The sequence below is a fragment of the Nuphar pumila genome, chromosome 3 (assembly GCF_984573655.1).
Source record: "Nuphar pumila chromosome 3, dmNupPumi1.hap1.1, whole genome shotgun sequence".
In the NCBI taxonomy this organism is placed as follows: domain Eukaryota; kingdom Viridiplantae; phylum Streptophyta; class Magnoliopsida; order Nymphaeales; family Nymphaeaceae; genus Nuphar; species Nuphar pumila.
Genome location: NC_143251.1, coordinates 27510942 through 27524451, shown reverse-complemented (window position 1 = coordinate 27524451; position 13510 = coordinate 27510942). Strand labels below are relative to the sequence as shown.

General features: G+C 36.0%; 1 protein-coding gene across 1 annotated transcript in view; it reads right to left on the bottom strand.

The window, feature by feature from the left end:
- Positions 1–1076: 1076 nt before the first annotated feature.
- Positions 1077–13510, bottom strand: part of LOC149842402 (eukaryotic translation initiation factor 3 subunit A-like) — a 36678-nt gene continuing 24244 nt past the window's right edge. Inside the window, exons 11-14 of the mRNA XM_089999135.1 lie at positions 4381–4587; positions 4181–4261; positions 3171–3372; positions 1077–1711 (exon numbers count right to left, since the gene is read on the bottom strand). Of these exons, the coding sequence (XP_089855261.1) occupies positions 1293–1711; positions 3171–3372; positions 4181–4261; positions 4381–4587 (909 nt within the window). The 3' untranslated portion in view covers positions 1077–1292. The remainder of the gene's footprint in view (positions 1712–3170; positions 3373–4180; positions 4262–4380; positions 4588–13510) is intronic.

Below are 13510 nucleotides of genomic sequence, written 5' to 3'. Positions count from 1 at the left end.
TAACCATCAAAAGGCCCGATCACTTAAAAAGAGGTGACCTCCGAGGTGTTATTATCACACTCGCGAGAACAATACAATTGCCTTTCTCATGGTCAAACATTTGGAAGACCCCTTTATTAAAAAAAAGAAAAGTTTCAAAAACACACTTAAACTTTTGGCCATAATAAAAAACATACTTGAGTTTTTAATATTGCTAAAAAAAACACTTAAATTTATGCTCAGTTAATCAAAAACACATTTTTGTCAATTTAACTTGGTTTGTCATTAACCCAAGTTGAGTTAATAGGATAAAGTTACTGATTTACCCTTGAACTAATATTTTTTTCTGAAATTTATCTTAAAAGCGCAGAGTTTTGAAAACACGACTAAGTTTTGGTGATTTTAATATACATTTAGTGGCAACTTAGACGGAAATGAACAATGGATTTCCTTGATTGACCATGAAAAAAAGTTTCTAAAGTGTGCTTTTTAACGATATAGAAAACTAGGTGTGTTTTTTTATTATTGCCCTAAATTTAATTGTGTTCGTGAAAATTTTCCAAAAAAAAAAATATAGTAAACTACCGAAAGCCACCCAATTGATCACCCAATTTACTTCGCAAACATTCTGGTTATTACATTCAATTGGTATCTTTCTTTTTCATTTCTGTTTCAAAAATCACCCTTGGTCTTAAAGTCACTTAATCGACCACTGTTGCGTCAGATTGTCAAGTCAAACAGTGTATAAAATTGCTTATCATCGTTGCTTTAACAAACAAACATAGGATCTTAGTTTTATCATCAACAGAGGGCAAAAATGAATTTTTCATACCTTAAGACCGTACCTGAAACAACTTAATACACACTGGCAGTTGAATGTAATAACTAGAAGCTAAGCAGCTTTTTTGAATATCTGATAATTATTCCCACTCCATTGCCTAAATGCACCACAACCATTCATCTAGGAAGAGGATACCTAAGCACAATAAACCACTCTCTCTCAAAAAAAAAAAAACAGAATCAAGGTAAACTGTGATTCTAAAACAGTAGAAACTTGTTATCCAAAATGGGAACTATCTGGTCAAAACCAAATACAAAAAAGAAAAAATATCAAATAAATGCTTATCTTGAAGAAAAACCAAAGAATAAGTTCATCCAACAAGCTATCAGTGCATACATATTCATCTGTTCTCTCAACAAAACAAGGGCCACATGACCAAAATAAAAAATCCAGGCAGCCGATCAGTATCCTCCACTCATACAAAACTTTTAAGTCAGTACTTCCAAGCTGACCAGTTATAATAAAACAGTTGTCAGCTCTGGTATCGCCTGGATGAGGACCATGAAGTTGAAGACCGCGAGCTGGAGAATGATGACCTCCGGTCATCCATAAGACTTGTCCTATCATCTGAGCGGCCCCACCTGTCTGGTTCAGGTGGTGGCGTTGCACCAGCACCAGCACCAGCACCAGCAGCTTGCTTCTGCAGCCGGAACCTGGGGACGTATTTGCCAGGAGTTGAGCTAGCAGGTGCAGCAGCAGTCTCTGCTGGTTTCACTGCATTTGGCTCTGGTGGCCTGGGATGCCTAGGCTCGTCCATCGATCTTCCAAGTAGAGCCACCTTTCGCAACCTCTCTTTTTCCTCAAGCTCCTTCTCTCGTTGCCTTTGTTTCTCAGCAATCTCGTCCAGTTTTGCTCGACGTTCGGATTCTTCACGTTGCTTTCTTTCCGCCTCTGAGAACATAATGCATCAATTTATCAAGCATAATGGATGACGGGTGGAGAAGGCAACCGCTAGCTATACAGGTCTACCAAGTATATACAATTGACCACGTCAATTTTAGAGACACCAAAGTGTACATTAAGGGTTAAACTACTCAATTCTTTGCAGACGCGTATTTTCAGTTCACTGGAAAAGCGCCAGTGAAACAGTGCAAAAGCCAGCCTCTATCACCACTAAAGTGTGTCGGATCCAGAAACTATTTGAAACCCTATTCAGGACAAAGAATTGATCATGACATTGGATCAATCAGGCTATACTTGATTGATCGTATATTCATTCAGCATAAAAACAGAAGAGCACAAAGAAATGATTGCTCAACTGTGACATTGTTGGAAAAAAGTCACAACATTGTCTACTGTGTGTGTGGTGTGCACATTCACGTGCGTGTCTATAATGTACCATATTTAAGATAACTCTTGTAGCCTCTTGACATGGCACATGAAACAGTCACAATTTTAGAATTTACTTCAGCAACTGGATTTTCTTTAGTCATCTGAAAGCTTCTAGAAAAGAGAAAAAAACTCGCAGGTTTATTACAGCCTAGCAGCAAGATTGTCACTACTATGCAAAGAACATGAATTAGAAGCGGTCAGTGGACCAGTCATGACTTTACAAAATCTGTATTTTGCAGGTACCAGCATATGTGATCAACCTTAGCAAAATACGAGGAATGATGGACAAGAAGAATCAGAAGGAACTAACATGCACTAAATGAGAACAGGAGAGAAGAAAAAACCAAGAGACTGTAGGCAGATCGGTATAAAATCTGGGCTTCATGTCAGCCCTTCAAAAATCTCATCAGTATAATTGGGTCCCCAATGAATGAGGTAGACAGTGATGAACAGGTAATGGTGTTTCCTGTGAAAATGATATTGAAGACGATCAACAAAAAACATATAAAATGGACCGCTGGTTCCTGACGAGACAAAAGGGAGAAGGAAACAGACACTAATACACAAGGGCCTTTTGTCATGTTATTGAACTTTGAGATGGCCATTGTAGGTTTTGGAGCCACCAATAGTTGAAGATGACATGAACTGATTCAAAACTCAAACTAGCATATGGCTAGGCAGAAAGTCAGGATGACTTGGACAACTGGAATAATCAAATACAACTGGCTTGTCTAAGTTATGATCCAGATCTCTATAAGCTGTGTGCTTGACCAAAGCTCATACAAGGAATGACATTGCTGTAAAATGGTCCAAGGCTCAATTATTAACCTATGGATTGTGGGCTTGCTTATTGCACAAATTCCAAGATATTAGTGCTTAGAAGATAAAATGACTCACTATGCAAAACCTAAGGGAACTCCCAATCCATAAGGAGCATAAATATATAAGCCATAAAGCAATGACAATTTGGCTAAGGATATAGTTTCAAGATACAAATTTCCAAGGAAAAAAAAACTACCTTCACGTTTCCGGGCTTCCTCCTCTTCCTTTAGCCTGGTGAGTTTTGCTGCTTCTTCTCGCCTGTAAAATATGATCTTCCTTTGTCTCAACCTTTCCTGCCTCCGTTCAGCTAAGATCATAGCAATTTGTTCATCCCTCTCTCTCTTCAACCTCTCAAATTCATCTCTTCGATGCACAATGAGCACTTGTTCAAAATTTTTCTGCAATAACGTCACAAACTATCAATTGAAAACAGGCCAACTAGCAAATGAAGCAATCAAATAAACAGTTGAAACTACGTAACAGGGATTCGGTTAGCAGGGTGCCGCACCCGCGTCGACGCGGGTGCGGGTGCAACACCGGGTGTGGTCAACCCGACCCTGGGTGCGTTGACCGCACCCAGGGACATTTCGGTTCATTTTTTGGATTTTTTTTTTAAATTTTGCCCTATGAAATGGGCTGCGGAATTTTAAAAAAAATCTTGGGGGGGGGGGCGCTGCCCCCCTATAACCCCCCGCCAGAGGCGCCCCCCCCCCTGGGCCCCTGCCCGCTGACCGTGCAGCGGGACCCGCGCCAGGGGGAACCCCGGAACCCCCTTTATATATATATATATATATATATATATATATATATATATATTACATTTTTGCCCCTGCCGCACCCCCGCACCTGGGTTTTTTGGAAGTGCCGAATCCCCGCACCCATGTGACATAGAGTTGAAACCACATAGACAGACATGTCATACTGTCACAGGATGAAGAATGAAAATTGAAGATACTTTTTAGTTATTTTTAAAGACGGATGTTATTCTTCTCATCATGCACTGAGAAAAAAGAGTGCATAGAGTCTAGTCAACACCAAAGTTGGGCGTGAAAAAGACCCTAATACCTCAATAGCATATGAAAAAATGCTATTACCCAGAAATATCCATGTTTCCCCAGTTCAAAGATGACAATTAGAAAATGGCTTTAAAGATGTCATGCTGCTCACATGTACTAAAATTATCAAATGCAGTTTCCAATAAAGTACCTTGCTTTCCATCATTCTGGATAATCTACTTTTCTCTTGAAGGTCTCCCTCATGCTGCTGTCTGCTCTGCTCAATAGCTTGCTATCAATGTGAATAAATTCCACAAGTAAGAAATGATATTGCAATGGTAAATAGGTGACCACAAGCATTAGATATATAAACAAATGAATCCAAATTCCAGCCAAGGATTTTGAAGCAACCCTCTGCTGGCGTTCAAAGAAGATCTCATCATCTTTTAAACGCTGTTTATATGCTTCCTCAATCAATAGTGCCTCCTCTTCCCTTTTTGCTCTTTCCAAATAGTCCATTGTTTTCGCTAATTTCTGCAGCTTTCTCTCCATCTCGTGTCTCTCTTTGAGTTGTTCACTCAAAGCCAACTCAAGGAGAGCTTGCTTGGTCACTTTCTCCTGCAAATATCAAAAAAAGTTGTTAGTGTATAAAAGACCAGACATAACTTTGTTAGTCCTTATGAGGCCATTCGGCCAGGCCACACGTTGCACATCCTGTCGGAGCCGGTCTTGGGTGATATTTGTGTAAGTAAATGAGTTCCTTCAAAGGTATTCACTAAGTCATCAACAATGGACACTCAAAAGAGTTCCACTAAAAGTTGTTAGTGTATAAAAGACCAGACATAACTTTGTTAGTCCTTATGAGGCCATTCGGCCAGGCAACACATTGCACATCCTGTCGGAGCCGGTCTTGGGTGATATTTGTGTAAGTAAATGAGTTCCTTCAAAGGTATTCACTAAGTCATCAACAATGGACACTCAAAAGAGTTCCACTAAAATACCACAATGAACACTCAAAGAACCACAAAAGGGTTCACTAACAAATACCCACTAAATGGGTTCAAGAACAAGAGAAAAAAATAATGATTTTATTGATTGTAGCACATACTTAAGCAATACATGGGGTGGGGGCTATGCCCCATATTTATACACAAAGGAGAAGACTCATAGAGAGTCGTTGGGATCCCAACGGCTCTATACACAAAGGAGAAGACTCATAGAGAGTTGGAGTCCCAACGGCTCTATTGGGATCCCAACGACTCTATTGTATTGACTAGTCAACATGTTGACTAGTTCAATACCAAGTAAAAAAATAAAAATCTCTAATCCTAGTTACTACTTAATTATATTCTATATAACTATATATGTGTGTGTACATTTATTTTTAACTCTCTCAAACTTACGGTTGGATAACCGAAAGTGTCTAAGAGAAAGTGAAATCTAACGGTAGCGAGAGGTTTAGTGAATAAGTCTACCAATTGATATTCGAAAGTAACGTAGGGAAGATTGATAGTGTTGTGTAGAAATTTCTCTCGTACACAGTGACAGTTCATCTCAATGTGTTTGGTTCATTCGTGAAAGGTCCGATTGTTGGCAATATAAATGAAACTTTCATTGTCACAACACAGTTGTGATGCTCCTTTGCTCTGAACTCCCATGTCAGCCAACAATTTCCTTAGCCAGACCACCTCCATAGTGGTTGTAGTCATGGCTCGATATTCTGCTTCAGTTGAAGAGAGGAAAGTTTTCTGTTGCTTCTTGCACTTCCATGAAATCAACGAGTCACTTAAAAACACACAAAACCCAATGGTTTAGTGTTGTTTATTTAGATCACCTTTTCAATCAGTATTAGTATAAGCAAGTAAATCTAAGGAACAAGAAGCAGATAAAAAAAGTTATCGAAAAATAGAGGTTTTGATATATCTAATAATAGCAAAATTGCTCCTGATAATGCATGAAATGCATATGATTTTATTATAAATTCATGCATTTATATGTGTTTTTATAGCTTAAGTACTTGTGTTTATGATGTTTTAGGTACGAAGGAGCTTTGGTTCGAATTTCATCAGAATCCAAGTTAAAACAAGAAAATTAAAGCTTTTTCAAGATAATCGGATATGTACCGATGTGAATTGGATCCAGACCCGATCCAAAATCGTGCATAATGGACCTTAGATCTGATCCAAACTCCATTTGAACCCAGCTCAATAGATCCAAAAGTAGAAATTTTGAAAATATCCTCCACATGTGGCGCATAGGGTGTGTTTTAGAAATTTTAGAAAGTTTTAAGTAGTTTTTAGAAATAACTTTATTTAAGCCTTGTTTTGGAATTTTTTGTAAATTTCTCTTTAAATAGGGGACGTCCAACATAGGTTAGGCGTCTTTTGCCTAGGGTTTCATGCCAACCTCCATATCTCCTTTACCCTTTTCTTCTTCCTCTCTTTCTCCTTCTATTTTTCTACCTCTCTTCTTTATGCTTATTTTTCTTCTCCTTTCCACCCTGTTTTCCTTTTCTTTTTCATCGTTTGGTTTTCATATTTGTTATAGGTACCCAAAGCTAGAAGCTTCAAACTTGGATTTGGTACGAACCACCATCTACCTTCATGATCGACGGCCGAGAAACTCTCCCCCTGCAACCGACCAATCTCTTTTCTTCCTCCACCGATTCTCCCCCTTCGACGATTCGGTTTCCAATATGCTACAGTAAAAACGCAATCCCAGCAACAAAAGGACGTATATGGCGTGAGATCTGAGGTAAAAGTCTGCTCTTTTCTACCCCCAAACTCGTTGTGCAGCCCTCGAGGTGCGCCTTCTATCCCCTCTCTACTTTTTAGTTTTTATTTTTATGTTTTTTTTTAAATCGAGTCTTGGTCCCTTGAGTTTAGGTTTGGGTTTTTGATATTTTATGTTATGTGTCATGTAGAATATTCTAAGGTCTGATATAGTTTTATTGGTGGTGTTTTAGTCGAGTCTTGAATCGTTCGGGTCAAAAACCTAGCGAATAGGCTCGTCGACTAGAATTAGATTTGTAAATCCTGTCTGTATCAACTAGTTATTTAATTTATTTTTATATTTTCGTTTCTTAGATTAGTTTTAGTTTAGTTTTAGATCTGATCAAGTCTTTTCGTGTTTTATATTCACGCTTTTCCATAAAATAGAATTAGGCATTAATATAGTTTTATCGATTTTCTTGATTTTCATGCATATTGTTCTTTTTCCTTCAAAATCGTTGCATGTAGTTAGATTAATTTTTTTATTATTACGTTATTTCCAATTTAGTTTAGGTCTAGATCAGATTAGTTAATATAAATTAGTTTTTATTTTTGGTAATTAGGTTAGATTTAATTAATTAGAAATTTTAATGTTAGCCGATTAGGGTTTTTGAAGTCATTTTATTTCTTTTTAGTATCAAGTCGTTAGATCTAGTTTTTCTTTTGTTATTTTTGTTAAATAGATTATTTTAATTCCTATAATTCTTGTTTTATTTACTTTCCAGAAAAAATAATTAGTTGTTATTTCTTTATTTGTCATTTATGCATTATTATTCTAGTTAAATTAGATAATCGATATAATAGATAGTTATTCTTTTTATTCCAGCCGAGTAGTTAAACCGTATTTGTTTATTCTCGTTAATTAGTTAGCTTATACTAATTCACGTTTTTATTTATTCATGTCTCAGCATAGTAATTAATTAGTTTTTATTGCTTCTCTTTGTCGTTATTTATTATTTATGCATAATTATTTTTTGTCAATAGATTAGAATAAATTAGTTGTTAGGTTAGTTTTTATTTCAGCCAATTAGAATAGATTAATTTTCTGTCCTTTAATAGTTAGTTTATTTCTGTTATTTTAAAATCCAAAATTTTATTTCCTGTAATTATTTAGATATTTAACTGTTTTATTTATTAATTAGTTTCGCATAGTTAGATAAATTGCATCTTAAACCCATTTAGCAATCATTAATTATTATTTCTATTTAGTGTTATTATCTCACATTAAATTCTGTTTTGATATTAATTAGATTAGCATTAAGTTTATTGAATTACATTAGAAAATAAATCAGATCAGTTAGTTCATTTAGATAGTCTAGTTAAATCAGATTAACCGTATTCAATTCTTTTATTTGATAGTTTTTTTTTTCTTTTAATCATGCATAGTTAATCATTAATTTAATTTCTTAGATTAATCATGATTAACTGTAGATAATGTTAGTTTTAATTCCTTAGTTCAGCTTTAGATTTAGTTATTTACGTTAGTTAGTTCAGATTTTGATTTCAATCTTGCCTAGATTAGTTTTATAAATAATGAGTTGTCGATTTCTTTATTTTAATTCATCGATTGATATTTTAGAGTAGATATTACTCAATCCAGATATGTTATTAAGTTAGATTTAAATTCTTTCAATGTTTAGTTAGTTGTTAGATTAATTAATTATTAGTTCAGTTATTCTTGCTATTCAATTAGCATAATAGTTTTAATTCTTGAAATTTGTATTTTTCAATTAGTTGTTTCTTGATTAGTTTAGATTAGTTAGTTAGTTTCTTTGATTATTCATACATTGCCTTCTTGTTAGATTAGTTATTTTACATTTTTCATCATTCATTGGCATTAAAGTTAATTTCGATAGTTTAGATTATTCTTTATTAGCCGATAAATAGAATAGTTTAGTTTTTAATTAGAATAATCGATAGATTTGTTTTTAGATGATAATCGTAGTTTATTGCTTAGCTTAGATAATTAATTTCATTTGTTATTGTCTGTGTATTCCAGTTACTTGCTGTATTTAGTTAGATTAATTAATTTTTTTGTGTTATTTATCCATTTTATTTAACTATTTAGAATAGGATAGTATGGTTTGTTTATTGTGTTATTTTACAAGTCTTCTAGACTTGCATCAAAACAAGGAGGAGGGTGGGCTCAGGTGATCAAATATTTTTTTAAAGCTCCTTGGATTTTTTTCGAGAGTCCTTGGGCTTAGTTTAGAATAGTTATTTTTATTGTTTTGTTCTTTCTATTTTAGTTAGCATTGTAATTAAAGAATAGTGTAATTATTTTTCTCTTTTGAGATATTAATAAAGTAAAGTTTCAGTGAATTGTATTGCCTAAGTTTTGTTCCGTGAGGAGACGATCCGACTTGCTATTTTGCAACGAGTGCAAGAACTGATTTTAAAATTATTATTTGGTGCACAGTTCTTAGTTTAAAATTATTGTTTAAAATTATTGTTGTTGAGAATAGGTGGTTTTAAGTAAAGTTATTTTATAGTAAGATGCCATTTGTATTTTTGTTTTTATAATTGGGGCTTTATTGTAATTATGCTTCTTAAGCCTCTCTCTATTTAACATAGAGAGAGGCCCTAATATCGAGATGAAGTTCTGAGTTTTTTGTGCAGCCGTCTCTCTCTCTCTCTTTATCTCTCTCTCCCTCTATCTCTTCTCTCTCTAGGTCTCGGGTTATCTTCTACATGGTATCAGAGCCACAGCCGATAGTGGGAGCGTGATCGACTGTGACGTGGGAACGTGATCGATGCTCAACCGATCGTGGGAGCGTGATCGACTGTGACGTGGGATTTTTTTTTATCGAGCGTGATCAAAGCTCGACGTGATCGAGTGTGATCAAGGCTCGGTCGATAGTGAAGGCCATCTTGATCGTGATCAAACTCCTATCCCATGAGTAAAAAGAAATCAATACCTAATCAGGTCAGCGATGAAAATTTTTTTTTTTGATCTGATGACAGATCTGGTCATGCTACTAGTCGTGGATGCTTGTTGTGGGTTCGCAGCTCTTTGTTTTTATTGTTTCGTGAATACCTACTGCCTCGGTGGTATCTCCTGCCGTAAGTCTCGTGACTACCTGTTGGGAGTTTGATTGCTGTTGGTATAGTTTACACTGAACATGTCGTGTGCGATATTGATATCGTTGTTGTTGGGAGTGTGATTGCTGTCGGTAATTTTATATATGGTTGGGGCCCTGTTTTGTTTATCTGGATATCGTTGCTGTGGGAGTTTGATTGTTGTTGGTACAATCTACTCCGGATATCGTTGTTGTGGGGAGGTTGATTGATGTTGGTATAATCTGGATATCGTTGCTGTGGACATGCTGTGATTTCAGGTCGTGACTTTCTGCTATTTTTTTTTTTCAGCATCCAACACGTAGTGGGCTGCTCGTGAGAAAAAAAAAAGTTGCATGACTCATTGTCGAACTGTATATGTCTGGGGAGCTGCCCCTGTTATGAAAAAAAAAATTTGCTGCATATGCAGAAGTCATGTTAGTTGTGATTCACTGACGTGCTGAATTATTTTTCTGTTTGTGGGCTGCTGCTCACTACTGTCGTGGAATTTTTTTGTTCGTAAGTGAACAACTGCTGCTTGGAATATCAGTTGGTGTGTGAGTGTACCACACGGGTTTTCCTGTTTTAGCTTGGAGACTGTTCGGTTTTTTTTAAACCAGAAGTATGGCTGAAACTTCGAAATGTGATTCAAAATTGGAGCATATTGGAGAATATAAGGCATTTGCCAATCCATTTTCGTATGGCTCGTCTGTAAGGCTAAATGAAACTAACTATGCCAGGTGGTCCTGAACATTTATGATGTCGGTATCTGGACATCGTCGAAAACATATCTTGTTGGAAGATGAACCCACTGAAAAGGTGGGAAAATATGTTACCTGGGATGAAGATAATGACATAGTTATGTCATGGATTATGAATAGTGTCGAACCCCATATTGCAGATGGTTTAATTTATTATAATACAGCCAAGCAGATGTGGGATAATCTTCGAGATACATACTCACAAGAGACTAATGTGAGTCGTATCCTACAAGTTGAACAGGAAATATACAATTTACAGCAGGAAGATCAAACCTTGGCCCAGTACTATGCCTCAGTAAAAGCTGCTTTTGAAAGACTTAATGCTCACAGACCTCTCTGTTGTTCAAAACAAAAAGATCATCAAGAACAAACTATGGTTGCTAGGTTTCTTACAGGTTTATCTTCAGAATTTTCTGTTGCAAAAGTCCAAATGTTGACTGGTTCGGATGTACCTGTTAAAATGTAAAATTGTACATATATGTATATATAATAATATTATATTATATATATATATATATATATAAATACATTTTTAATTTCTTTCTTTTTTGTAATTTTTTTCCTTTATTTTTATTTTTTGTCTTTATGTCATCTAGTTCAGTTTGAACTAGAATGACTGTTGCTAGTCAAGTCCTGTCCAGACTTGACTAGCAATAGAGCTGTTGGACTGACACATTCCAACAGCTCTAAATAGAGCTGTTGGACTGTGCCCAACAGCTCTATTGAGTCCTCTTTCAGCTGTGTATATAAAGGGGTGCAGCCCCTCTTGTATTTCACTCCAATGCTTCTTAAGCAATTGGTTTTTCATATCAATAAAGAATACATTTTTATTTTTATTTTGTTTCCAGTTATACCCTTTTTAAGGGTTATGCTTTAGTGACATTCTTGACACTTGCACTTGTTAATCAAAGCTCGTGTTTCGAAGATCCCCATTTCATTTCATGGTATCAGAGCCGCGGAAGTACTAAATCTTGAGGAAAAGCTGCCTCGGTTTCCGTGCCCGTTTGCAAAAGTGTTCGCCACTTAAAGAGAAGTGTTTTATCACTTCATTGGAGAAGATTTCACATCTTGTTGTATTGTTTTTTTTTTCTTTCTTTCTCATTTTCCTTCTTGTTTCTCTTCTATCCCTATTCTTTCTCTCCTTGTAATCGATGGATGACAATGATAAAGTCACCATCATGCCTATGAAACTAAGCGATACGAACTATGTAACATGGGCTTCAATCATGAAGCACCATATATGGGGAAAAGGCTTATGGGGGATTGTGGATGGTTCCGATTCGGAACCTAAGCTATCTCTTACTAAAAAGGAGGGAGATAAAGACGTCCCTCTATCGGAAGAAGAGAAAATCAAGGCTATTGCCTCATACGAGAAGAAATGGAAAGAATGGAGAATATCTCATGCGAAGATAATGTCATGGCTTATCAATAGCGTTGACATTAAAAAATGCTCAAGTCTTGCCAAATTTGATCATGCCGATAAGGCATGGGAATACCTTAAGAATATGTATTCCCTTAAAGATATTGCACACGTGTGCAACCTCCAAGAAAAAGTTCGAATGATGACACAAGGAGACAAAACTATTCGTGAATATTACAATGGGTTGTCCGAACTTTGGGAAGAACTTTCCCTTTTAGAACCAAAGTGGCATTGTGCCGAAGACATCGAGCTTCGTCAGAAACAACTCGATGTTGAACATTTTTACCAGTTTATCACTGGATTAAGGCCGGAATTTGAAACCACTAAATCGGCCCTACTTCACCGGGGAAAAATTCCTTCTATTGTTGAAACTATTGAAGAGTTAACAATGGAAGAAAATCGTCTCGGGAAAGGTTCTTTAAAAATTGAAGATGATTCCGTTTTAGCCGTGTCTAGACCAGGGAATCATGTTCGATCATATAGGCCTCCTCACTTTAACCGACAAAATGGTGACTATGATAAGAAGAAAGTTATTTGTCATCACTGTCATGAACCGGGACACTACAGGCCACAATGTCCCAAACTTAAGGAGCTGAGAGAAAAAAGAGCTGCAATTGCTGGATCAGAGCCTAAAGATCAGGATGCACCAGTTTCCCTGGCCCAACTAATGGAGATCCTTCAGCCTCTCATCAAAGGTGCCTCTTCCTCATCTGAAGCTTCAACCGGCGCAGCAGCCTCATCTTTTTCTGATTTAGGTAAAAATTTCTTGGCTTCTTGACTCTGGTGCATCTTTTCATATGACCCCAAATAATCAAAGTCTATCCAAATGTGTTAAAAATAAAACAAGTGTGTCAAAGGTCTTTACTGCTGATGGGACTTCTCTTGAAATAGAAGGAATAGGAGATTTTGAAAAAATTTATAAAACAAAAAATTTTTTTATTCCAGAAATTAGACATGTTCCCAAATTAAATTTAAATCTTTTATCTGTATCTCAAATTTCTGATTATGGGTGTAATATTTCTTTTTCTTCTCATGGTTGTTGGGTACAGGATCGCCAGTCAGGCAAGCTGATTGGGGAAGGCCATAGAGAAGGAGGACTCTATTACATGGATTTTTTGGAAATGCCGAAGAAAGCTTTTTGTTATAATATTCAAAAAATAGAGTTGGAACTGTGGCATAAGAGACTTGGTCACCCACATATAGCCAAAATCCAACATTTTCCAAATCTAGGGAAATTTTGTAACTCTGAATCATTTGATTGTAAAGATTGTATTCTCGGCAAAATGAAAAGATTACCATTTCAGAACAGAACCTTTTTCTCTTCAAGACCACTTGAATTAATACACTCGGATGTTTGGGGTCCTGCACCAGTAATTTCTAAAGGAGGATTTGTTTACTATGTTATTTTTGTCGATGATTTCTCCCGACATACGTGGATGTACTTTCTCAAACATAAGTATGAAGTATTTTCATACTTTCAAACTTTTCATAATATGGTTAAAAACAAATTTCAAAATGATATTACTATTTTT